Here is a 24,691-nt window from a genome sequence, read left to right as displayed (position 1 = left end):
AAGTATCCAGGTATTTTCAAACACAGACCTGGCAACCCTATATATGGCACTGTACTCTACTGAGATCCCTGTCCTCCCTAGACTCCACCTCCAATTTGAAGCTGGCAACCCGACCCCCCCATCTCCTGCTGGTGGTCATAGGGCACCTGGCAACCTTACACACTTGTCAAGGCCAAATTCCATAGCTATGAATACTCAAATTGTGTTTAGTAAAGAATCAGTCTCTGATTATGGCTTTCCATACATTTCCCAGTCGTCCATATACAATAAGTGTGGACTCTTTGAGCCTTTTTTTTGAAAGATGATATCCCAGACCCGTGCCGTTGGCAATGATTGTGAGTGGTATTGGGGCAATAACAAAGAACAGCAGTGATAGCGAGGAGTTGTTATTTCATGAAAATAAATTAGCTAGGCACAGGAATCTGCTTGCACTCCACCTTCGCTCAGAGGCTCAGAGCTTAGAACACTAACATTTCTGAACACGGAAGATAGCTAAACCAGCAAAGGGGAAAGGAGCCTCCTTAACAACACCTGCTGTCGGAGGTTGCTATGGCAGCGGCAAGAGGAAGCAGTCCCGGGCAGTTCAGAAGCACTTCCGGGCGACGAGGTCTAGCTTTGGCTGGAGGAACAGGGAGGTAAGATATGGTTTGGAACGGAGTAAAGGGGCTGGATCATGGTGCTACCTGATCCAATGCATACGTACTCCTAAAACATTAAGTAGAGGGTTGCAGTATTAGGCACCTAAAAACAACCAAGCAGAAAATCTCCTGCATGCAACAGCGGGTGAGATTGGTCAGCTCCACCCCTATTTTTTTTTTCTCATGCTAGATCAGTCTGCGCCCTGGTCGGGATGCAAAAAGTGCCTCAAAAGCATCCTCGCCTGTTCTGATTAGACTTCGCTTCGGGTTTCTAAATCCCCCTCCTCCTTTTCTTAACTCGTGTAAAATAATGCGTTACTCGCCCACAGTATAATTAGCAATTAGTCTAGTTCTTTCCCAGCGGGCCGGAGTAAGAAAGTAGGTTAGTTAATGTTATTTTATTGGCTCAGCCTTCCTCAAAAATATAACGACGGAAATTAGCAGTGGGTTTAGGAACGTATGTTATTTTGCAGAGAGAGAGACTGGGCCCAGCCTTTGAAGCATATTTTAAAGAGGACCCCTAGTCTTACATCTTTCTAAGCCCATTGTGTTCCATAGTGTAACTGTAGGGTTGACTCTGTGAGTGGGTTATGCTGAAACAGTATTTGGGGTTTTAGCAGATAAGGTTGCCAACCGCCTGGAGAAAAAACGTATCTTTCTTTAAAAAGATGCAAAAGGGATGTTGATTTGTTTCCAAAGCCTCTATTACAGGACATTTTTCTCCAGGCCTACTGGCAACCCAGCACCTATGTGCTTCTGGAGGAGGGGTGGTGGTATTGTATGGAAAATGGGCTTATGGTTAGGATTGCCAGTAGGCCTGGAGAAAAAATGTCCTGTTCCTTTAATGGAAGCCTAAAAGTGTGGAAATGGATAGCTAAAGCTTTCAAGGGGAATGAATAAATAACATTATCTAGTAAATAACATCTCTTTAAAACCTCTATTCCAGCAGTAGCAGTTGGCAAACCTTCTTGTGGTGCTTCTCACTATGTGGGTCCAGCATCCATGATTAACTGGATCAAGATTTTTGTGTTTAGTACATTGAAGCCCCTGTTTTGCATATGTTGTGCCGGGGAGAAAAGTGGTGAAATATGCAGTGCTGTTTGTTGGAAAGAAGATTTAGGTTCAGTTTTTCACCATATTGTGATTGTATGCAGCCTTGTGAGGCAAGTATTGTCTCTTGCATGGCCTACTTTACCCGGTTTGGTGTAGTGGTTAAGTGTGCGGACTCTTATCTGGGAGAACCGGATTTGTTTCCCCACTCCTCCACTTGCACCTGCCAGCATGGCCTTGGGTCAGCCATAGCTCTGGCAGAAGTTGTCCTTGAAAGGGCAGCTGCTGTGAGAGCCCTCTCCAGCCCCACCCACCTCACAGGGTGACTGTTGTGGGGGAGGAAGGTAAAGGAGATTGTGAGCCGCTCTGAGACTCTTCGGAGTGGAGGGCGGGATATAAATCCAATATCTTCTTCATCTTCTTCTACCCTATGTTGCAATATTTATTTTTGTTAAATAGAGCATTTATTTGTGTTATGGTTGTAACTAGAATTACTAACTGCCTGGAGGAAAATTGTCCTATCCCTTTAATAGAGGTTTTGTGGGATTTTATTTATCAGATGTTATTTAACCTTCATGGCATAAGAAGTTTCAACTGCCAATTTCCTAACATAATGCCTATTAAAGGGACTTTTTTTCTCTAGGGTGCTGCCAACCCTGTGTTTTTTCCTAGGGGGCCATAGTGGCTTATAAAACTCAAAACCCCAATAAATAACCACAGACTAAAACATAATTAAGAACATCACTAAAAAATAAAATAACTCCCCAAACAACCTTCCTCTCAGGTATACAATTGTTCTTAACAACCTGCATGGAATCTGTTCAGTGAATGTCATGAAAGGCTTGCTAGAACAAGTTTTGTCTCTCTTTAAAAAAAAAAAAATGCCAGGAGATTTGGGGCAAAATGCAGGGCTTCTGGCAAGCTATTCTGTAGTGCCAGAACCACTGCCAAAAGTCCACAAGGTGGGGAGGAGAGTGACAGTCTGTCCAGGCTGAGATGGGGGGATTTTAAGGAGGCCCTCCTGAGCAGATAAGGATTTTAAGGTTAAAATCAGTACATTGAATGGGACCTGGAGCAAACAGCCAGCGTAAAGTTTGAGTCAACATAGTACCTGTTGTTTCATTGTGCAGCTGGAAGTGTCACATGATAGTTTCTTCCTGTGGCTGTAGCTGCCATTTGGTAAGATTTAAGTGCCTTTGCTCTGCAGATAATTCAGGTGAAATTGCCCTGAAATCTTGGGTTCTCAAGATGCTGTCCCTGTTTTATAGCAATATGGGTACTATATTTTACATTATCTCCTGCTTCTCCATGGCCATCCAGATCAACTTGTTCAATTAAAGGTTTTATGGTTTTTGGACTGCAACGGATTCATTCCTTGCTTGGATTCTGAACCTGAAAAATAGTCAAAGTACTACTATATGCCACTGTGTTGCTTTGATAACTTTTACAAAAAATAATGGAAAATGTGTATTACAATACTGTTCTTTTCATTGCAAAAAGAAGAGATTTGAGGTCACTGGAGGCACAGCTGGAAATACACACCATGGCTGCTGAATTGGACTTCACACCCCCAGAAATCCCAGAGCCAACATTCATGGAGAACATCCTACATTATGGCTTGTTTTTTGGAGCCATTTTCCAGCTCATCTGTGTATTGGCTATAATCCTTCCCATTCCAAAGTCATATAAAACGGTAAGCAGTTGTTACTACCTGCAGAAAAAAAATTGAGGTTGCTGGTGAAATCTTGTAAATCTTGTTGAAATGCTGATATTGACTCCAGTATCAGGATTTTGAGAGTCAAAGAAAAGGGAGATTTGATTCTCAAAAGCTTATAAGGTGTGGCTGGAATAAAATATAGTTCAGGGTGGCCAACGGTAGCTCTCCAGATGTTTTTTTTTTTGCCTACCACTCCCATCAGCCCCAGTCATTGGCCATGCAGGCTGGGGCTAATGGGAGTTGTAGTCAAAAAACATCTGGAGAGCTACCGTTGGCCACCCCTGATCTAGCTGATTATTGACTGGCAGTTTTGCAACATTGTTAGGAGACTTTCATACAGGTATTGAGTTTAATTTCTTCAACTTACTGAGATCCTCAAGGATATATTAATTATATGGCCTATAGCCCTGAGCTGGGTAGCCCAGGCAAGGCCGATCTTGTCAAATCTTGGAAGCAAAGCAGGGCAAGTACTTGGATGGGATACCTCCTTGGAATACCAGGAGTAAAGAGGACAGGGGCAGGCTTTATTCAGCCAATTCTCTGAATATCCTCCAAGCTTCTAGTAGGGGTCAGTCACCAAAGATTGCCATGACTTCCAGGTGTAGACACACACACATAAAATTTAAGAATACCAGTAATTTTTTAAAAAATGATATGGCCTATGGATTTCAGAGAGGGGCCATGGCTTGGTAGTGGAGTACCTGTTTTTTGCATGCAGAAGGTCCCAGGTTCAGTCTCTGGAATCTCTAGTTAAAGGAAGCAAATAGATTATGTGAAAGATCTCCATTTTCACCTGTGTACATTTGCCTGTGTACATTTGTTTGTAAGAAAGAGCCAACACATGTTCACTTTACAGATAAAATTGGAGATCAATACCTGAGTAAGTGTGGGGTTTAAATCATAAGTTCAGTTGTATATGTGTTGACTTAACATAATTACTCAGTGTACATATAAAGAGAAAATCAATTGTGCATTGATTGTATGTATGTTCAACATAACTTGTGAACAGGGCTGCTATAAAGCAACTTCATGTGTTCACCAAAGGTGTTTTTTTCCTAAACTGATTGGTCCACAGCCTTCAGTAGTCTTGGAGAAAGGCCCTGGTAAACCCAGTACAGACTGAGAACCATATGTTTCCTTGTCACTGTTCAGAAGGTCTCATGGCCATAACAGTACTCATAGTCAAAGCTGCGTGCATGTATTTTGTGGATTTGTAGGTTTCTCCAGCAGAGGGTTTGGCATCCTGAAAGTCACCGCTTTTTTATGCTTCCAAAGCATGTTTGTAGTTCTCTTGGCTGCGAACAGTACTGTGGGTATGTCAGCAGGTGAGATTTTAGTAGGCTGCACAGTTGCCTTTCTCATAGCTGCTATTAGATAGGAAGTGAACTGATGAATGTGTCTGCCCAGGAGATCTCTTTATACAGTAGCTTCAGCTTCTTCCTTGGCAGTTATGCAGCAAAGCACCTCAGAAGGGGAGGGTGATTCATACTGGCATTTTACTCTTGGCTTGGCTGAAACGAGCCGGAAATCCATCTTGGCCCAGAAGAACCATTAGACTGATGACCTTGTGGTCCATCTCCTTTAGGTTCAGTATGTGTTCTTTTTTAACTGCATATGAGTAATTCCCAGAACCATCTGAGTCTTAAATCATACCAAAACAGAACGTTTTCAGTGCTTTGCTTTATTTCTAAATGATCACATTACAGTAATAACGAACATAAGACAAGTGGTTATGAATGAAATGAGAATAATTTCAAAGCCTTACAAATGAAATGCATTTTAAAGTAACAGCCAAAAAAGAGAGAGACATATTTCTGTATTTTTTTAATTATGCAAGCAGTGCTTTATACATCAGGAAGACAATAAAACCAATTCATAGAAAAATACAGTTGAAACAACAGAAATAGGAGTCGATTAAAGAAGAAATATCAGTGTAGCCATTTAAGGCTATGGGCAATTTTCTTGTTTTTAGCTAGATTAGAGATGAAAATGACTTCCTGTCGAGCAGGCCAAAGTTGTTCAACGCACAACTGGTATTTAATGACAACCTGGAGTAGTTACCTTAAATTGGTTCAGAAATATTTATCTTGCTATTCCATCATCCATTGAATACACGAGACCTTTGATGAAAGATTGAGGCTTTGATTATGCCATTCCTTTAACAATCCCAGAATAATTTTTATGCGCGGATTGTTGACAACTTTTATTTATTTATTTATTTATTTATTTAGTTCCATTTATATCCCACCCTTCCCACCGAAGTGGGCTTAGGGCGGCTTACATGCTCATGCGTATGCATGGGTATAAACATATAATAGAACATAAAAATCATAAAACAATTTAAAAACATAGAAAATTAACATTTTCATGCTATGATCTTACATTCAGATTTATGTTTTCTATAGGCAGATGGTCCTTTCTGCTGCTGCTATAGAGCAGCTTGCAAGAGGTGGTCCAGATGTTTCCTGAGAACTGTAGTGGCCAGCAGTCTAGATTGCAAATGCCTGGTGGAAGAGTGCCGTCCTACAGGCCCTGCGGAACTGTATGAGCTCTTGCAAGGCCATAACTTCTTCTGGCAACTCATTCCCCCAGCATGGGGCCACTACGGAGAAGGCCCTGGCTCTAGTTGTCATGAGCTGGCCTCCTTAGGACCCCAGATAGACATTTGCCTTTTGCCCCCAGATAGCTTTTGCCCTCAAATAGACATTAAGGCCTTTATTTCCAGTCCAGTAGTACTCAACCTTGTTCCTGGCATCAGATGCCTTTGGTATAACTGATCTTTTTGTCTTGCATTTGATATTTCTTCAGTGTTTTGCCCAGAGTTGACCTAAGGTGCTAGTAAACCAACTATGGATCTTGAAATTGCTCCCCTTTTGAACAGGAGCTGTTTCATCTTTTGAAGGGGAACTGAAGATTATGACTTGGATTCTGTGAACAAATGCTGCATGCACTAGACAGACTTGGCCACAGTGCTCCCTTTCTTTTCTGATGGCACTTTTATTTGTGCCAGGTCCATGATTTTCCATGAGCCCTTGCATGAAGAGGAGGTGAGCTCTGTGGCAGAAGCTGTCCAGCATGTGCAGCACTTGTTCATAGGATCTCAGTCTCTATTTTCAGCACCTTACTAGTGTATTGATCTACAGTGGTCTTGCATCTTAGGACTTGATCTTTCCTCCCAGCAGACCAATATACACAGTGGATATCCTGATGCTCTTCAAAAGCTTTTTCAATAGTCTTTTTAATATTGTGGGTGGAGGGAGAGATCCTTTATGCTGCTTCTGCAGTTGACTTGATTCATGATAGCTTGTTTTGTTAGCTATACACTAGTCACCTTGAAGGCTCTCCTTGGAAGGAAAGATACAATATAAGTATTTTAATAAATATAATACTTGAAACATGTGCTCCAGGAATGATTCTTTTTAAAAAATCTTAGTAATATATTGATAATATGAGATAGGATTCTAGATTAGATGGACCACTGGTTTGATGCATCAGGGCTCTTCTTATGTTCTTAATCTTGTTGAGACTTAAAGTGTATTTACAACTTAAATGATGCAGTAAGAGCTCCATAATACTTACAAACAACAATTACTCAATAGTATTTTTCATTTAAAAAATAGAGGCAAAAAAGCAGGAGCTACAAGATGGTTGAATAACACAGTGAACCATTATAATACATGTAACAGACAAGGTAATAAAATGGATTACAAAATTTAAAGCAATTGAATAAATACAGCATAATATACAAGTTTATCATGATTCAACTATAGCTCAGCTAACCATAAGGTTGGATCAACTAACCACCTGGTTGAGTCACATGATGCTCTTGTGAGTCAACTGACCATCTGTCTGCATCTAAATGTTTAAATAAACAGCTGGGGGGGATCTGTGGATTGTTCTGAAAGAATTCAAGGTTGCTTTTCATGTCTTACTCTTCTGCTTTTAATATGTTTTGAGCTATGCTGGTTTGTTACCTTTTCTGTAAGCTGCCTTAAGTCTTTTTTGTACCCTTATAGAAGCTAATTGATTCGCAAATCTTGAGCAGCAGAACATACTTACTTCTTATTTTTTTTATGAAAGGCTGCCTTAAGTCTCCTTTCATGGGAGGAAAAGCAGAACTTGAATATTCTAAGAAATCAAATAGAATAAAACTACGAGTTTTAGGAATGTAGGGCTCTTCTGGTTGGATTAAAGGTGGACATCTTAATTGGTGGGAAATACACTAGAAGGGATTCCCATCACGCTGCCAGAAACTACTACTACTAATTTCATTTTTAGTTTTCCTTTCTCACTGAGACTCAAGGCCAATTACAAGATATGAAAATGAATTCAGTCATACAGCAAGGGTCTCAAATGTACAATAGAATATGACTAAAATTAATCTCAAAAATTGAGGATAATATTTTTTTTTAAATCAAAAGCTGAAATTTTGGGGTTAGATCCTGCCTTCCCAAGACATGAAAAAAAGCTGATGGTAGAGATTGTGGGACCCACAGGAACCAAAGGAACTGTGGTCTGGGGGGATGCATTGAGGGAGGGGGAACCAAGCAGATACAGTCAAGTTGTAACCAACTTACTACAACCCCAGCAAGGGGCTTTGTAAGCAAGTAAGAAGCAGAGATGGTTTGCCATTGCTTTCTTTTGCAGAATCTTCCTTGGTGATCTCTCATCCAAGTATTAAATGTGCTTTGCTTCCAAGGTATGATGAGATCTGGCTGGGCCATGTCACCCTCCCTCCTCTAGTCTTAGCCATCGTCGCAAGTTTTCAGAATGCCAGGCAAGCTTTCCCATAAGGTAGGGACCCCAGCAGAGAATGTATATATACGGGCACTTTTTGATCTTGCCCATTTACAGCACCTGAACAAGGCTGCGCTCAGATGAATGATTTTGATTTTGTAATAATGCTGTAGGAGAGCCTTTTTATTGGATTAGGGAAAGGTTTCTCGTGTTCTGTGTTACTGTTTTGGGAGGACTTTTACTTGGAATGAAGGGAGAAATGTGCACCATTCTTGAAAGTTTCAGTGCTGTCACATCTTCCTTTTTAAAAAGTATCTTAAGATTATTTAGGTGTACATGTGGAAGGGTGAACCACAGAGGTTGATAAACTTGTTTTGAAAAATACATGTACGGTCCTTAAGGAGACAGCTTAGCCTGAGGCTTCTTGTCTATACATTATTTGGGAAGGCCCATAGTGAAGCACCAGGCCGTAGTCTGTGCCAAGTACTTATCTACAGTGAATATAAACTGGGACCTATTTTGCAGAATGAGTTTGTCTCTGTCTCAGACCAGTACTGGTAAATCGGTGGCCTTAAAATAGTTGAGAATCGATAGTTGTACTACACAAACCTGCACAACTATTTTCATGGGTACAATGGCCTTTTGATGGAGAAATCTGCCGGTATCCTCTATGGAGAATTACTGTAGGGTGGAAAAATCAAGCCCCTTGATTTGGAAGATGTATGAGAGTATCTGTGGGAGTGGAGGGAATGGTCGTATTGCACTAGCCTGCCTGCTCATTTGTTTCTGACTGATTGTGTTTAGCAAGCTAATAAACAAGGCAGAATGCTCCCTAGTTGGGCTAGCAACACTGCTCTCTTCAATCTGCTTTGTATTCCAAGTGACCTCTATGTTTGCACAGCAATCAAGCTTTGGAAGCTTGCCTTGGACTGAACATTAGAAGGCAGTAGTGATCTCCTTGCAGTGACTGTGAACTTTGAGTCTCTGGATAATAGAAGTCTATTGCTCTAGTTTGTTAGAGCACTGGAGCTCTTTTGGCCAGCTTCCTGTGAGTGAATCACATCCCTTAGGAAGTGAGCCAAGTCTCCTTTCTCAGAAGGCCTCATGGACATGAATGACAATAGCCCTGTAACTTGAGAAAGGCTTGAATGAAGCTCATGAATGATAAAGATACTGTCAGCTATTCTCTCCCTCACCCTTGTTCACTGCTGTTTTCTTACAAGCATGGCGGATTAGCACATATTTTCCCCTGCCATTTTTGTAATGGCCTTTTCCAGTTGGCTCACATGGAATCTGAGAATCTCTAGAAGCCTTAAAAAATATTTATACCAAAGCTTGTTTAATGAGAGGAAGCAATCTGCGTGTGCATGTGGTTTTTCCCAGGAGCCTGGCTTTTCTCCCAAGCATGTGGGATTTTAAAAACATTTTTAATGAGATGATGAGATTTTAGTTCCCAGAGAAGAAATGTTTTCTGTTGTTGCCTCTGACAGATGACAGTGAAACAGTTGCTGGGTGTGTGTGTCAGGGGAACTGTATTCTTGTCACATTTCCAAGAGGGAAAAAAATTAGACTGTTTTGTGTCAAAGGAACCCATCAGAAATTGTTCTCTTTGATTGCCATTCCAAATTAACTACCATATTTCCCTGAAAGGTAGATGGCCCTGAATGTAACTCAGTCCTGCTAAAAAAAAAAAGTTTATCAAAGTTTTTTTGTTACTGTACAAAATGGTAACTTTTATGCAAACTGCAGATGCCTCCCACTCTCTTGTTCTTGAGAAAACATGTTGGGGGGAAACTGAGTCTTCCTCCATTTTATTTTGCATTGGCAGCCTGAACAGACAGGTTTTTTCATGTGCTGAACTCTGTGACACTCCCATGCATTGAAACTTACCTGGATCAAAGGGCCTTTGATCCAGGGTTACACTGTACAAAATGGTTCACAGACTTGCTTGGATAAATGATTAGAGACTGTGGTCTATGCTATTATGTTCCTGTTATGTAATTTTTGTCCTGCATAATGTGTCACATGCTGTGCTTCAGTTGTTTCTGGTGGTTTCAGACTTTTAAAATCCTAATTTATTGGATATTAAATGTCCCATTTTGTTGATTGTACTGATTCATTATGAGTAATCTGCCTTGTGTCCCTGTGAGAAAGGCAGACTTTAAGAATAACGTAAATAAATAGATTTAGAAAGCCTCTCTGGAGATATGCATATTGACTTAGAATTCCAAAGTCTACGGGCTGGTGAAAAGTAGAGGAAGTGGTTCTCTTTTGGTCACCCAAAAAGCCTTTCATGGGAAAAAGTTGTAATGATGAGGGTAAATTAGGTGAGCTCAAGTTTAAAAAGTTGGCTGGATCTAACCCATTGGTTCCTTCCCCCCTTCCAGGTATGTTATTCCTCAGATCTCAAAAGCTAAGCAGGGTCAACCCTGGTCAGTGTTTAGATGGAAAACCACTAAGGAAGTCCAGGGTTGTTACACAGAGGCAAGCAATGCCAAACCACCTTTATTCTTCACTTTTCCTGAAAAGCCTACGGGGTAACCTTAAGTCAGCTGCAACTTGAGGGCACTTCCCCCCAGATCTCTTATGCACACATACAACTGAATAAGTTAGGGCATTACTTTAGTGAAGCACAAAGAAGGTGTTAAAGAGACCCAAACACCTGGCATGGTATCTGTTTACTGCTTTTTTAAAATCCTTGCCTTCCTGGGAAGAGCTCAAGGTATTGTTTGCATGGACTCCCTGACTCCATTTTATCCTCACAACAACCCTGTGAGTTAGGTTAGGCTGAAAGAGAGTAACAGGCCCAAAGTCACCCAGCAAACTCCATAGCAGAGTGGGGATTTGAACCTGGGTCTTCCAGATCCATTCTAACCATTCCACCACACTGGCTGTCTGTCTTGGGAATAAACATCCCTGAGCTCCATGGGATTTGCTTCTAAGTACAAATAAATAGGATCTGGTGGCATAATTTTCCCCCATTTCCCCTGTAAGTGACATTACTCTACAACATGCAGTAGCTAGAATTTGCGTTTGATTATAGCATTTATTTATTTAGAACGTTTCTGTGCTGCTTTACCACCCGAATAGAGTCCCCAAGGTGGCAAACATCAAAACATTTAGTTTTGACACCACAACTGAAAAGGCCCTTTCCTGAGTTTTCACCCATGTAGCCTCAGATAAGTGGCACCTGAAGCAGGGCCTCCAAAGATAAGTGCTTGGGCGAGTTCTTATGGGAGTAAGCAGTCCTTCACATAGGCTGGCCCCAAGTGACAAGAGTTTAAAGGTCAAAAACGGTACCATGAGTTTGACCTGGAATATGGTTCTCCTCCATTTGTGTCCTGTGTTAACAATCTTTGCATGTGTCAACAAACAGCAAAAGAGAGGTTCGCTTGAAAGAACCTTGTAATGATGTGAGAAGCAGACACCGGTAACTGCTGTTGACTTTATCTTCCTTACGAAACTGTTCTAGGATACAGAAGGCTTCGAATCAAAAAGCTCAGAAGTGGTGAAAAAAAACAAAGCTACTGCTGCATCAGCAAGCAAGAAACCAAAGAAAGAAACGAAGAAGAAACGATAAAACAGCAAAAAAGATTGTTTGTGAACAGTTTTGTTTGAATACATTGGTGAAGAAGAACATAAGACATTTTAAAAGCACCCAATACACCTATGCTTATATCCTCATTCCTGGTATAGCAAAGCAATTTTTAAAAAGGTGACAATTATTGTTTCTTATGATGTGCATTTCCTTCTTTAGGATGCAACGTCTTACCAAGAACTGGAGGTGGGAGGAAAGTGGGATATTTCCTTTGTGACGCTTGAGGTGTGAAATACAGGTCTTATAAAAGGAAATTGGATCATGCAAAATGCCTCCCCCCCATATTTGTAAGAGCAAAGGGATCATGTAATACACTTTTGGATTTTGTATGTTAATGATGTGTTCAATATGCCTGATTTTGTAATTTAATGATCATATTTTCACTTTATTAAAAAAAAGTCTCTGGATTCTAATAATGGTTTTCATGAGTTTAACTTTCCTTGGATAATGACATTCTTTGACTGTCTTTTCTTCCTGTGTGTGCCTAATTATGTAAGTAACTCATCTCTGCTTTGACAGACATTTGGAGCCTTTCTTTTTAGGTTCTGGTGAGCTGAATGAATGAGATGTATGACTCAACCACAGTGATTCAGGTCTTCTTGTTAGTGGAGATGTTCTTCCAGTGGAATGCAGAGGGGAAAAGACAAGTGACACCATACTGCTGAAAGTCCACAGTACGGTCAAAAGTAGCAGTGTACAGAATTCTGCAACATTAAGGAATGCTGTTTTTATTTCTTCTACTAACCAAGTACAAAAGCCATTCTGATAGTGTCCCCAGCTTATTCGTTTGCAAGTAATGGGCCACTTCCCATATTGCTTTTTGCTAAGGGTTTCAAGCTGCCTTTTCTTTATTGTATTTATACACTGCTTCATTAACTAAAGTTCCCAAAAATCTTGTCAATCTCATTTTTGAGTGATCAGATCACTTTCAATCCTGGAATCTCCTGCGTGTCAGTTTCACCCAGGAATCAAGCTTTCTGGGGGAAACCTGGAATTACTGTGAAATAGTACTCAAAGATGCTATTGATACAGGGCAAGAGTACATGGGATGTTACCTTTACAAATATGCTTCACCTTCAATTGAAAGAAAGGATATGAATCTTGTGTGGCTTTTGCCCCTTTTGCTGCTCCAGTAAGATGGTGGCAATCAAAGTGAAGCTTATCAGAACAATTAAGGCTCTAGTCCTCTACCTGCTTCTTCTGTACTGAAGAAGCCTTCTGAATTCAGTGAGAACCTGCTTGACCTTCTCCAGATTAGTTGATTGTGCCTTTTAAACCTTCCTGTACAATCCATTCAGTAATTTAAAGATCACTTTTAACAAAAAGCCCCTGAGTTCTAGCCTAGCTAGAATGAATCATCTGCCGGTGCAACAAACATTAAGTTGCTGAAACTTTCCCTACTGCATCTTACAGAGGACAGATATTTGTAAAGGGTCAGCGGTCTTCTGGTATGCATTCCACCTCAGAAACTTCAGGTGAATAACAATCATCATTGCTGTCCCCAGCTAAGTGCCAGAGGCTGCTTTCACCATTTTTCATTATTAAATGAGGTCATATCACACACTGCATCCCTCAAGCAGTTCCTCCTTGAGTGACTTAAGAGAACAGCATATTTTTGGATACTTTGCCTTCCTGGTAATAAGTAGGTCTCCTGCAACCGGAATACTATAGGGCAGTTGTAGAGGTTAGATAACCATTGTTCCTTCATTTCACTACCCAGTAAATCTTTCACTACACCTTAGAGGATTGCCATAACTTTTGTTTAGGAACTGTAAATAGGGTTGTTGTTTTTTAACTGGAAAATCAATTTTTTTCTCTCTTCAGAGGTAAACATAATAGGCACACAACCTCCAGTCCACTACAGGCATGGTGCCTACATATGGAGGATTCCCAGCAAAACTTTTTGCCACTGCTTATACCTTTGCAGGTAGTCAGCAAACTGTTAGGACATTCTTTGTGCATGCCTCTTATATTCCCACTAACTTCTTTCCCCTCTGCTCATTGCAAACTAATCATCCTCTGTACACAAGTCCCATATTTACCCTAAAGGAAGACCTAGACTTTTCATTCTCCCAGGTGTGATGTAAAAAAGGAGGGGGGTGTCTTATATTTGCATATAAATTACAAGAATGCACAGTAGTGAAACAGATCTCCTTGTATATAATATTTTTTGAGGGGTGTCTTACATTTAGGGTCACCTTCCAGGTAAATATGGTAACTGGTACTGATGTGAGAGGAGGCAGAACTGAGGGATCGGGGAGGCATGCAGTGTACTGCTTATGCATGTCTAGGGGGAGGGACTCGGAACATTTTGGTGATTGTACCTTTAAACCTTCCGAGGAGGTTTTGGAAGCCTCTGCCAGGGGGGTGTCGAATCTGCAGTTGGCAGGGTTGTTGCCAGTGTCTTGAACTTCAAAGCTGATTGGTGATTCATTGTGCTTGAATGTTGTTTGTTACCAGTGTGCAATAAGCATGATGTGTAGATTGCATCTGGCTAGAAGAAAAGAGTTCGTGTTGCCAGGGAGTTGTGCCTTGCCTCTTTCTGAAAAGGGATCTTCTGCAGCTTATGCTTTAAGCTGAAAACTTTAGACTTCTAGTCTAAACTCTGCGGGGCTTGCTGAGGCAAGTCAGTGGCATGAGAAATGCTCTCTTACCTTGATTTTTACTTTTTTGGAGTCCATGGATTCCATCTCTGTAACTAAGCGCTACTTCCCCTTCTTACAGGCACTCTATATTGATTTATTTAGATATTTATATCTTGCTTTTCTCCCCCCAAAAGTGTACAGCATCATTCTCCCCTTTCCCACTTTATATTCACAACAGCCCTATGAGGTAGTGTATGCTGAGATTGTCCCAAGGTCATCCATGGCACAGTGCGGATATGAACCTGAGTCTCCAACATCTAGTCCAACACTCTAACCATGACACCATGCTGGCTCTCAGTGTAAGACCACATCACAACCCCTTGGAAATGGAGGTAGTCTCTTACCTGCACATCTCCAAAGGAGAGAAACAACTTACAGCAAGACAAAATGCCTTTCTTTTTCACAGGATTCTTACTCTGAGGAGGGAGCAATGACTAAAATGCACCTTGAGCACGTATTTCCCATTTATTTCAGCAGGCTCTGCTGCAAAAGTTCCCAATGGACAGTGCCCCAGATTCCTGCAGTGACTTCTCTCTCCTGGACCCAATTTTCTTCCTTTCAGCAGAAACGAGGTAGAAAGCTCGTGTTCTGTTTCAAACGGGAAAAAACCCCACATTTTTATGTTGAGATTTTTCACCCTCCCTTTGCAATATATTATGGCAAAGCTGCTGCTGCTATTGTGGGCCTGCTGTGTGTGTTCGTCCCTTCCAGGGAAAGTGATTATGTTAACAATGTGTCCTTGTGCCGCTCCTGTGCTGGTGGCACAATCCCCAGTAATAAGTAGCTCATGACCAAAAAATCCTGGTGGGCACAGTTTGTTGAAATCCTCAGTAATCTCATTCAGACCTCATTTACTTTCATTCCAATGCATGCCTTATCTGCTTCAGATGCACCCGGGCAGGAGAGAAACGCGAAGTCTTTGTGTGGGTTTGGAGAAGACAGGGGCCTGCCTCAATCACTTCTCCCACGATCAGAAATGCTTCACAGCCAGATGTTTTACACCTAGCCAAGCAAGATACTGGAGATGAAAATATGCCTAAAGAACTTAAAACATCCAATCTTAACACAAAGACTGATTTGATGCATACCCCACTCCATCTCAAAGACTCCAAGCAGCTAACACATATTTAAAATTTTATATTGGTAAACAGAGGAGAGCTCCTAGGCAAAGTGGGGGTCTGGATGTGCCCTAAAAGTAAACCAGGAAAGAGGCCTCACTTAGATCACCTTATACACAGAAATGCCATTTCAGTAGCGGAGGAAGGGAAGAATTAAACTAAGCTTAATTCACAATTCAATGTTTGTTGGTTTGTAAGCAGTGTATTTTAAGTAGAACTGGGCCAAATTTTTGTCTGTGAACATTACACTTTTAAGAGAGAAGAACTATATACACTGGGTGTTTCTTTATTCTGTATTTCCACTTTCTAATAGTCATGACACTATTTCACTGGCTTTAGGAGGGCTTTTGGATTTGATATTACTACAGGTCCTGATTGCTTGAGCTGTTTTGTCAGCTGAGGCTGTGTGTATGTTAGGCAAGCAGGACAAAAGCCTTTGCTTACATATGCCCAAAACTGGGCAGGGCAGGTGGTGGAGGGATAGAGGCAGAGACTGTGGCTTCACTGCCATCTTACCATATGATAAATAGGTAGAGCTAGCCAACCCACATGCCATGTAGAGGACAGAAGGAAACACTTTGTTTGTTCTAACTGGCAGGCAGGTAGGACTGCAGAAATGGAAGGAATAGCGATGCATGCTCCCTCCTCCCATGATAGGGGACCCTTCTGCCCTGGAAACAGATAAAGGCTAGGGATTTAATCCCCAAATGATTTTCCTCCTGTACAAATTGTCCCCTCTCTCTAGCTACTTCAGCCTCAGTAAGGGGGAAAAGATAACCCCACTTGCTTTATGTGTCAAAAAACCTCACATCCTATTCAATATGCTGGAGAAACATGCAGAAACTGCTGCAGCAAGCACAGTAAGGGCTTAGCTCCTGTGGCCTGCATAGTCCATTTTTGTTTAAAAATAGAAGCCCACTCTCCCTTCTTTCTCAAATGCACACATGCTGCTTGATGAATCTGGGAAAGGTGGGAAAAATACACTCCCAGGACAATTCATGCTTGTCTTTGTCAGCTCTGCAAGTGAGAAATTTAATTACCTATAGAATGGGAGTGCTTTTTCCTATCTGCCTGAAAATTGAGGGTGAACAGGCGTTCTTGGTAAAGCGTACAAAACCTTAGGGAATTTCATATTAGCTAGGGGAGGAGGTCCTAGGAAGAAGTGTATTTCCCATTAAATCAATGAGAACAGTTATCGAATGAATTTTCTAATATGGCTAAACTTCTGATATTGGAGAATCCAATGCAAGTTTTAAACTGACTTCCAAATCTGGTTTACCTTACATACCCCTATACTCTGCTAAACCACAACATGTCATTAAATAATCAAAAATATATGTTGTTTATTTTATATTTTGCTTCAAGTTAACCAAGTGAAAGATTTTAACATTTATTTGTGTGTATTTTGTGTGTTATGTGAAGTAAAGTCACTTGTGAGTTATGGTGACCCTATGAATTAATGACTTCCAAAACATGCTATCATTAACCGCCTTGTTCAGGTCTTACACACCAAGGGCCGTGGCATCCTTGACTGAGTCAATCCATGTCATGTTGAGTCTTCCTCTTTTCCTGCTGCCTTCAACTTTTCCTATTTTTTCCCCAGTGAGTTTTGTCTTCTAATGATGTGACCAAAAATAAGAACCTCAGTTTAGTCCTTTTAGCTCCTGGAGAGAATTCAGGATCGGTTTGATCTGGAACTCACTTATTTGTCTTTTGGTGATCCATGATATCCGTGAAACTCTCCTCCAACACAACGTTTCAAACAAAACAACTTTCTTCCTGTCTGCTTTCTTCATTGTCCAGCTTTCACACCCATATTAATGAAGAATACCATAGCATCCAAGACTATTTTATATCCCATTAAATTAGCCCAACCAACACAAGACTACATAAAAGCCAATAACAACTTCCACTGGGTAGACCTCAAATCCCATTGGTCTTACCTAGGTATCCATATCCCTCTGCGATGGAATCAGTTAATGAAAGTGAATTATGACAGTTCATTCACAGAAATCTCCAAATTATTGAAACAATGGGACCTCTCATGGTTAGAACAGATCAGCACCATTAAATCCTTTGTTTTTCCCAAATTACTCTACCTCTTTCGAGCACTGCCTCTTGACCTAGCACCCACACAAATCAACAATTGGCAAAAGCTCTTCCTATAATTTATTTGGAGTAACAAGAAACCTTGACTTAACCTAGCCACTCTCAGTAAACCCAAATCACAAGGGGGCCTACCAGTCCCTAATGTACACTCATACTATCAGGCTACTATCATGACAGGTATATCCAAAGTGCTCTGCAATAAAATTTTACCCGCATGGGCCCTAATCGAAGAAGCCCACATCACCCCGTGTAAGTACTTTGAATACATCTAGCTCAAAAAATCAGCCAGACCCCTTTGGCTGATTATTAACCATTTCATCAAGGCAATCACAACAACATGGGATCTACTGAGACGCTGCTTAGCTCCAGGCATATCCCCTATCTCATCCTTTGTAGGCCAACCTTGGTTCAAGCCAGCTCAACCCCCAAACTCCTTCCCAAAGTGGAGACAGGCCTCCCTAATCTACCTCTCAGATATCATATCCAAAATTGAAATCCTTCCAAAGTCCAAACTCGAGGAAAAATCTAGTGCCACTATACCCTGGTTTGAATACCTTCAGGTCTCACACCTATTGGACAGTCCGGAAGTTAAGGCTGGTCTGAAACACCCCCGCACAGCTTTTGAATCCTTGGTTATGCAGTCTAAAATACAGAAAAAAGGACTCATCTCCAAAATCTATCAAATCTTAATATCCCTTTTCTTTGACAAGCCTCTGCAATACACGAACTCTTGGCACAAAGACTGTGACACAATGTTATCCTCTACTAACTAGGAGTCAATCTGGCAGCCAGAAGCATACCAAACTAAATCCCTAAACAGCTTCCAACAAAACTTCAAGACATTAGTGAGATGGTACTATATTCCAGCCAAACTAGTCCACATTGTCCCCAATTACCCACCCCTATGTTGGAGAGGGTGTGGTGAGACAGCAAACTATCTTCACTGTTGGTGGGATTGCTCAATAATCAAAAAGTTTCACTGATTTTTCTCAATCACTGGCAGGAGATCAAAATACCTACCCACAAACAACCCCTACTAACTACCCTCCTAATCTCAGCAAAGTCTGTAATAGCCCAAAGCTGGAAAAATACAAGACTCCTTACTATTGATTAGTGGCTATCCAAGACTTGGGACAACTTGATCATAGATAAGATCACATCTAGTTTGGTACAGACTGACCCATATGAATCTTATCTACAATTTGTCTCCAAATGGTCCCTGATCCTAGAGAAAACAGACACAGAATATAGGTGTTCCACCTGTTTTAATCAGAAAATAATGTACAAAGAAATCTTGTTGTTATAATGATGCTGCAGGCAACTTAACACAGTACTATTCACATGACATGGTATCCTTACCTCATATGGGGAACAGTTGTTATTGTTTTTGTTATCTATTGTGTAATTCCTCAGTAGTCATTGCATTTATCTTATTGTGTGTATGTGTGTGCATCTGCACCTGAAAGTCATGTTGACCTAGGGGGACTGATCCCTACTGGGCACTTGGAGGACATTCAGGGGGGTGGCTGAATAAGCCTGCTCCTGCCTCCCAACTGGTGTAGTGGTTAAGTGCGTGGACTCTTATCTGGGAGAATTGGGTTGGATTCCCCACTCTTCCATTTGCAGTTGCTGGAATGGCCTTGGGTCAGCCATAGCTCTCGCAGAGTTGTCCTTTAAAGGGCAGCTTCTGGGAGAGTTTTTTCAGTCCAACCCACCTCACAGGGTGTTTGTTGTGTGGGAAGAAGATAAAGGAGATTGTGAGCTGTTCTGAGACTCTGGGATTCAGAGTGAAGGGTGGGATATAAATCCGATATCATCATCATCTTCTTCTCTGCCATGCATTCCCATTCAGTGGGCAGAGGGAATACATATCCTAAATATAGATAGCTCAATCTAATAGGATATACACTGTGTATAGTTCAGTGGTAGAGCACATTCTTTGTATACTGATGGTGACTGGTCCCATCTCCTGTGTGAAAGGCTATGAGCTAAAGGTCTAACACACCAGGAAGCTGAATTCTTTGTTCAAGCCAGCTACCTAAATTTCACTACTTCATTCTGACTGAGAACAGAGTGGTCTATAGCAATCATATGGTGCAACGACAGTACAGTATCAATGATGTGTGGATGTACAGAGGCAATAGAATATAGAACATTTTCAATCCTCAAGAAGCAGTGAATCATACTGGGTTAGATCCACCAGCTGAAGAGGGAAGGAGGGGGTCCCTTTACCCAAAACCACTTTCCGGGGATCATTGGATCTGTCTGTACAAAAGCCATTGGCAGTGGGGTAGAAAGGAAGAAAACTGGGTAAGATTGTGTGAAAAGAACCTTTGTGGATCCAACTTATTATTATCAATGTCATTGTTTAACGTGTGATCATTATTGCCCCATCCTTTCTTCATCACAGTCCCCTCATCTACATTCATCTTACGCCTCACCCTCTACCTTTCAGTTCACCTCAGTAGTCCTCATGGGATGAAGGATTGCTCAACATGGCTGACTGTGGCCCTAGTTCTTTTCCTTGTAAATCAGCCTGTGTGATCAGCTAATCTGTTCTGTGAAGCAACTAGACTGAGGGAAGAGTCTCATCTTGAGCACCCTAATTGTGAAAATGCCTCAGGTTACACATCTCTCTCTTGAAGGAGATTTATAGTTCTGAGGACTAGGAATAGTTTAAGGTCACACACTTTGCTGGCTGACCCAACAGATTTACATTTGATTGATGCTCCTATACACTTGACTTTTAATAGCACCAGAGCACATACCCATTGCCGGTAGTAAAATGAGCCCCTTTGTGTTACTTTTATAGAAACAGTCCATATTAGATTTGGAATAGTTAGTTGAGTTTGTTTTTATAGCTGCCTTAAGGGTTTTTAAATTAAAGATATCTCAATGCTTTGCTAGAATTATCCTTTATCAAATGGAAGAAAAAGACGACGACATTGGATTTATATTCCGCCTTCCACTCAGAGTCTCACAGCAGCTCACAATCTCCTTTATCTTCCTCCCCCACAACAAACACCCTGGTTCTCCCAGATAAGAGTCCACACACTTAACCACTACACCAAACTGGCTCTCTTAACCACTACACCAAATTGGATTGTTTTAATGTTTTCTTTTTTCAAAATGACTCACATATCTTTATGAGTGTTTAGATATTGTAAACTACTATAAGAGCACTTCTGGAACATGTGGAAAGATATACATTTCAAAAATAGACAAATAGATAGCTAGATTTAGCCCACTCTGTCATGAGGCTTTGACCACTCGCTGGTTTCCAGCTGTGCATGCCAGATTGGGCTTGGGTAGTTATGATTGGTCTGTGGTGGTCTCTTGGCTATTTGCATTGCAAATCAGAATCATAATAAGTGAACCTACTGAGTGGGGGAGGGCTACAGACAGCACCAGTAGATCAAAATAGCTGTAGTGTTCTCCTGTACATACTTCAGACCTTTGCAGATTTGTGCTTGGATCCAGAAGAAGAGCATTCAGGAATACGGATGCAGCAAATTTGGCAATGAATGGGCTCAGCCGCTGAAATGACTACTGTGAGGAACCCGGTCAGAGACTTTACTCAGGAGGCAACCACTTTAAAATTTCTTTTCGGTCACCTTCCCTCAATCCCTCTGTAACACTCCCAGAAATCCTGTCAGAACTATTTATAATTGGCACCAGGTGGTTTTAAAGTTAAAAACCACAAAATATTTATTAGGTAACAAAAGGCAAGGAGGGGGATGAAATAATATTGATTATAACTGTTCAATATTAAAAGGGCAAATCAGTTGGCAGCTGGTTGGCAGAATAAAATAATGACAGCGAGTAGAGACTTTTTCAGGCTGAGGTAAAAATATAACAAGACTTTGGCAGAAGACCCTTAAAATAAATAATAAACCAGGCAGGTTTCAGAATCCCACTAGACTCTACTTCACACAGGCTGTCTGTGCCTTCTGGGCACTCAGAATGCGGTTTCTTCAGATGTTTTACCCTAACTTAGGCAGTGCCAAATCATATAAATAACAAACTTCAATCACTCTTCCACACACACATAGATAACTCCTGACTGGTGTCAGTATTCTCCCTCACAGATTCTTTCACACTAGCTATATTCCAGGACTCGCACCCCTCAATTCCGATGCGTCTCAGCACCCCCCCCCCCACACACACACAGCTAATCCTCTGGTTTGAGTCTTGGGCAACCCTGCTGACCACCAGAATCCTATTCTCCCTTCAGTGTGTATTTGTGTGATCTAGTCTGTACCTGGAGATTGCCTGATGCACAGGCAAAATCTTCCTCAGAGAGTTTCAAACCGTCTGAAAACTCCCTCTTCCAGACAGAGTCCACTTAGCTCTGTCTCCCACAAGAAGCCCAGCCACTCTGGCTGCTCTCAGCCCCTCGTCCAGTTGGTTTTACAACTGCCCAGACTAAGCCCACTGTCTTCACTTCAGACTGATATACTAAAGACTTCTCTCGAAGACCCCCTGGCTAAGACTAACTATCCTGAGGTGATTTTCTGCTGAGCAAACCTCCAAAGGATACTTTTCCATTGCTTGGGCAACGTTCCAGCCAATCGCTGCAAGCCTGTTTCTCAGCTACTCAGGCTAAGAGCCTGAGTCCGTCACAACCACATTCAACTGTAACAGTTGTGAGTTGGTCACTGGGTCTGTTCAGTACCGAATTACTCTAAAGTCTGATGGACTTGCTTTTTGCGTTTGGGTTTTTCACAACTGTGTACACATGAAAACATTGCTGATTCAAAGATACCAGCACCAGTGTTCCCTCTAAGCTGAGTTAGTGTGAGCTAGCTCACAGATTTTTAGCCTCCAGCTCACACATTTTTGTCTTAGCTCAGGAAGGATGACCCCAAAGCACAATAATTTATGCAGTAGCTCACAACTTTAACTCACAATAGCTCACAAAGTAGAATTTTTGTTCACAAGACTCTGCAGCTTAGAGGGAACATTGACCAGCACCCGTTAATGTCACTTAGGATCTAGTTTAGACCATCACCAAATGGTATGGTCTAAAAAAAACAAAGTACTATTTATTTATGATCAATTTGTATGACTTGGGGCTGATTTAACTGTTAGTTTAATTGCCTGTTGATCATAGCAGCAAAGCAAACTAGAATTCAACATGCATCTGCAAAAACATAACTTCACACATAACGTTTCTAAGTGTTATCTAAGCCATCTTAACTGTACAACTAAAAAGCATTAAGATAAAAAGTGGGCCATTGTTCTGTACATTATATAAGCATAGTATACACATATATGGCAGTCTAGATGTGCTTGGGGCCATGTTAATCTTCTCTGTGCTTTTTGATTGCAAAGTTAGGAAAGAAAATGGCAAAGCAGCCTGCTGAACAGCCACAAATAGGTTGATGAACAGATGAGCAGTCCATTAAACACTGGCTTGTTCACTACTGGCAAACAGGACATCAGCCAAACTGGTGGGAGTTCCAGCATCCCTATGAGAGAAGCCCATACAGAAGAATCTGAGTTTCTGATCCATGATTGTCATTTCATACATCCCATCTCCACAGGGTCACTTCACACATAACGTTTCTAAGACATCTTAACTGTACAACTAAAAAGCATTAAGATAAAAAGTGGGCCATTGTTCTGTACATTACATAAGCATGGTATACACATATATGGCAGTCTAGATGTGCTTGGGGCCATGTTAATCTTCTCTGTATCAAATTTTAGTATATGTGCAAAGAAGTTGTGTGCACTTGCATGTGCCTTTTCAAAGATAGGCACATGTGGTTAACATAAAGCTTTTATGAAGTGTAGTTCAAGAGATCACAAACAATTCTAATCTACTTAGCTTTTTTTATAGGGTTAAAAAAATCCTAACAGTGCAATCCTAAAACCACCTTCCGGGGGATAAGATCTCACTTGTTAAGATATGGCTTATTACCCTATTACATCTCTTTGATCAGTTAAATTCTTTGGCTATCCATGAGACTAATCAAAAGGCCCAGGTTATGGCATCATCATGTCGTACATCGCTGCCCCAGGAAATTAATATCTCTGTAAACTTGCATAAACTAGTCTGTCTACTTTCAGTTTACAGCTGTTCTACACAGACCGTACATTCCATAAAGCTATTAAGGTGTCTTGCTGAAGCCCCACTGTCTAGACCCTTGTGAAGCAAAATTATACATTAATTGTTTATTTCATAACTTCTGTTTTGTGACTGTGATTCTCTCTGTACCACCATTTTGAAGGATCACAGAACATCTACCTGAATCTGAACTTGCTGCCATATAGAGTGTCAGATCTTTCAAGTCCAGAACGATCTACTTTAACAGGACTCAGGAAGAGGTTTCCCTAGCTTTGATATTAGTCAGTACTACCTGGGATTGGATCTCAGACCATCTATATGCAGGGCTTTTTTGATCAGGAACACAGTTCCAGCTGGCTTGGTGTCAGGGATGTGAAGCCTAATATGCAAATGAGTTCCTGCTGGACTTTTTCTACAAAAAACCCTGTGTGAAACAATGCTGGCATCGTGGGTGTGACCTAATATGCAAATGAGATCCTGCTGGGCTTTTTATTTAAAAAAAAACCCCTGTCTATATGCAAAGTGTATGTTCGTCCCTGACAAACAGCTCACTGGAGGTGTTAAGCAGTAAGTCTGGAACTCTCAGTTCAGGTTGTGAGAGACTGGCCAAGGGTGACATGAGTGACAGGCAGCAGAAGAGGGGTCCTGGGGGCAAGGCCAAGGAGAAGACTAGAGGGGGGGGAGGAGAGGGGAGGGGGAGGAGCCAGGTTTCCCCCCCCACACCTGTGCGTAGGGCCATTCCACAGCCGCCTTCCAGCACTCTGACCTCTGGCTGGAGTGTGATGAAGAAGGCCTGCCTTGGGCCCTTCATCGAGGCTGCTGCTGGGGCGCCCCCAGCAGAGGTGCCATTAAGTGCTGGCACTGAGCAGGAGTCTGCTGCTCGGGCAGTCTCTCTTCCAGCTGATGTAGCTCGGCCTCAGCAGCCGGAGGAGGGGCAGCAAGAGCAGCCCTCCTTGGCGATGAGCTTTGGGGACAGTTTTCTATCCAAAATGATCTCCCCAAGGAG

General features: G+C 41.5%; 1 protein-coding gene across 1 annotated transcript; it reads left to right on the top strand.

The window, feature by feature from the left end:
• Positions 1-401: 401 nt before the first annotated feature.
• MANBAL (mannosidase beta like) lies at positions 402-12,153 on the top strand. Its single transcript, XM_060230907.1, has 3 exons — positions 402-635; positions 3,189-3,381; positions 11,615-12,153. The coding sequence occupies exons 1-3, from the start codon at positions 550-552 to the stop codon at positions 11,720-11,722; spliced, it is 387 nt and encodes a 128-aa protein (XP_060086890.1). The 5' UTR covers positions 402-549; the 3' UTR covers positions 11,723-12,153.
• Positions 12,154-24,691: the final 12,538 nt, after the last annotated feature.

Source organism: Heteronotia binoei, chromosome 2 (genome assembly GCF_032191835.1).
Source record: "Heteronotia binoei isolate CCM8104 ecotype False Entrance Well chromosome 2, APGP_CSIRO_Hbin_v1, whole genome shotgun sequence".
In the NCBI taxonomy this organism is placed as follows: domain Eukaryota; kingdom Metazoa; phylum Chordata; class Lepidosauria; order Squamata; family Gekkonidae; genus Heteronotia; species Heteronotia binoei.
Note: the sequence above shows the minus strand (reverse complement) of the source record. Positions and strands in the feature narration are given on the sequence as shown.

What these genes read in the sequence shown, in the direction of transcription:
- MANBAL (XM_060230907.1), top strand. Translation starts at nt 550, where the DNA reads ATGGCAGCGGCAAGAGGAAGCAGTCCCGGGCAGTTCAGAAGCACTTCC. An exon ending in TTGGCTGGAGGAACAGGGAG is followed by an intron (nt 636 to 3,188) that starts GTAAGATATGGT and finishes CATTGCAAAAAG; the next exon opens with AAGAGATTTGAGGTCACTGG. An exon ending in TTCCAAAGTCATATAAAACG is followed by an intron (nt 3,382 to 11,614) that starts GTAAGCAGTTGT and finishes AAACTGTTCTAG; the next exon opens with GATACAGAAGGCTTCGAATC.